At 40.5% G+C, this 563-nt stretch overlaps 2 protein-coding genes across 2 annotated transcripts in view; one reads left to right on the top strand and one right to left on the bottom strand.

Annotated features, from left to right (window-relative positions):
- EMH_0018370 (uncharacterized protein) overlaps window positions 1–7 on the top strand; it is a gene marked incomplete at both ends in the record, with an annotated part of 429 nt that extends 422 nt beyond the window's left edge. The window contains one exon of the mRNA XM_013501115.1: window positions 3–7. Coding sequence (XP_013356569.1) covers window positions 3–7 — 5 coding nt within the window. The remainder of the gene's footprint in view (window positions 1–2) is intronic.
- Window positions 8–362: 355 nt separating this feature from the next.
- The window catches only part of EMH_0018360 (uncharacterized protein), a gene marked incomplete at both ends in the record, with an annotated part of 4,532 nt that continues 4,331 nt past the window's right edge, over window positions 363–563 (bottom strand). Inside the window, one exon of the mRNA XM_013501114.1 lies at window positions 363–563. Within this exon, the coding sequence (XP_013356568.1) occupies window positions 363–563 (201 nt within the window).

The raw sequence follows: 563 nt of genomic DNA, 5'->3' as shown, positions 1-563 counted from the left end.
AATATAAATAAATATAAATAAATATAAACAAATATAAATAAATATAAATAAATATAAATAAATATAAATAAATATAATATAAACAAATATAAATAAATATAAATAAATATAAATAAATATAAATAAATATAAATATAAATAAATAAATAAATAAAAGTAAATTCATAAATATAAATAGATAAGTAAAGCAGCAGCAGCACCAACAACAACAGCAGCAGTAACAGCAGCCCTCCCACCGCCACCAGCAGCAGCAGCAGCACCACCACCACCACAACCACCACTACCAGCAACAGCAGCAGCAGCAGCAACAGCAGCAGCAGCAGCAGCAGCAGCAGCGCATGCAAGTTGCATGCACCGCGTACCTATGGGTGTGAGGGTTTGTTCCTCCCAGAGCCGAACCTCTCTCCATCTTCTGCTCTCGGCGAAGCCAGCAACAAAAAAAGGGAGATCCATTTCCTCTGCTGCTGCTGCTGCTGCTGCTGCTGTTGCTGCTGTTGCTGCTGCTGCTGCTGCTGCTGTCGCTGCTTCTGTTGCTGCAGGCTGATGCTCCTGGGTGGTCTGTT

Source organism: Eimeria mitis, genomic scaffold, assembly GCF_000499745.2.
Source record: "Eimeria mitis Houghton genomic scaffold, Emh_scaff634, whole genome shotgun sequence".
NCBI classification, from domain to species: Eukaryota; Apicomplexa; class Conoidasida; order Eucoccidiorida; family Eimeriidae; genus Eimeria; species Eimeria mitis.
The sequence above is the reverse complement of the archived record's forward strand: the minus strand, read 5'-3'. Positions and strand labels throughout refer to the sequence as shown.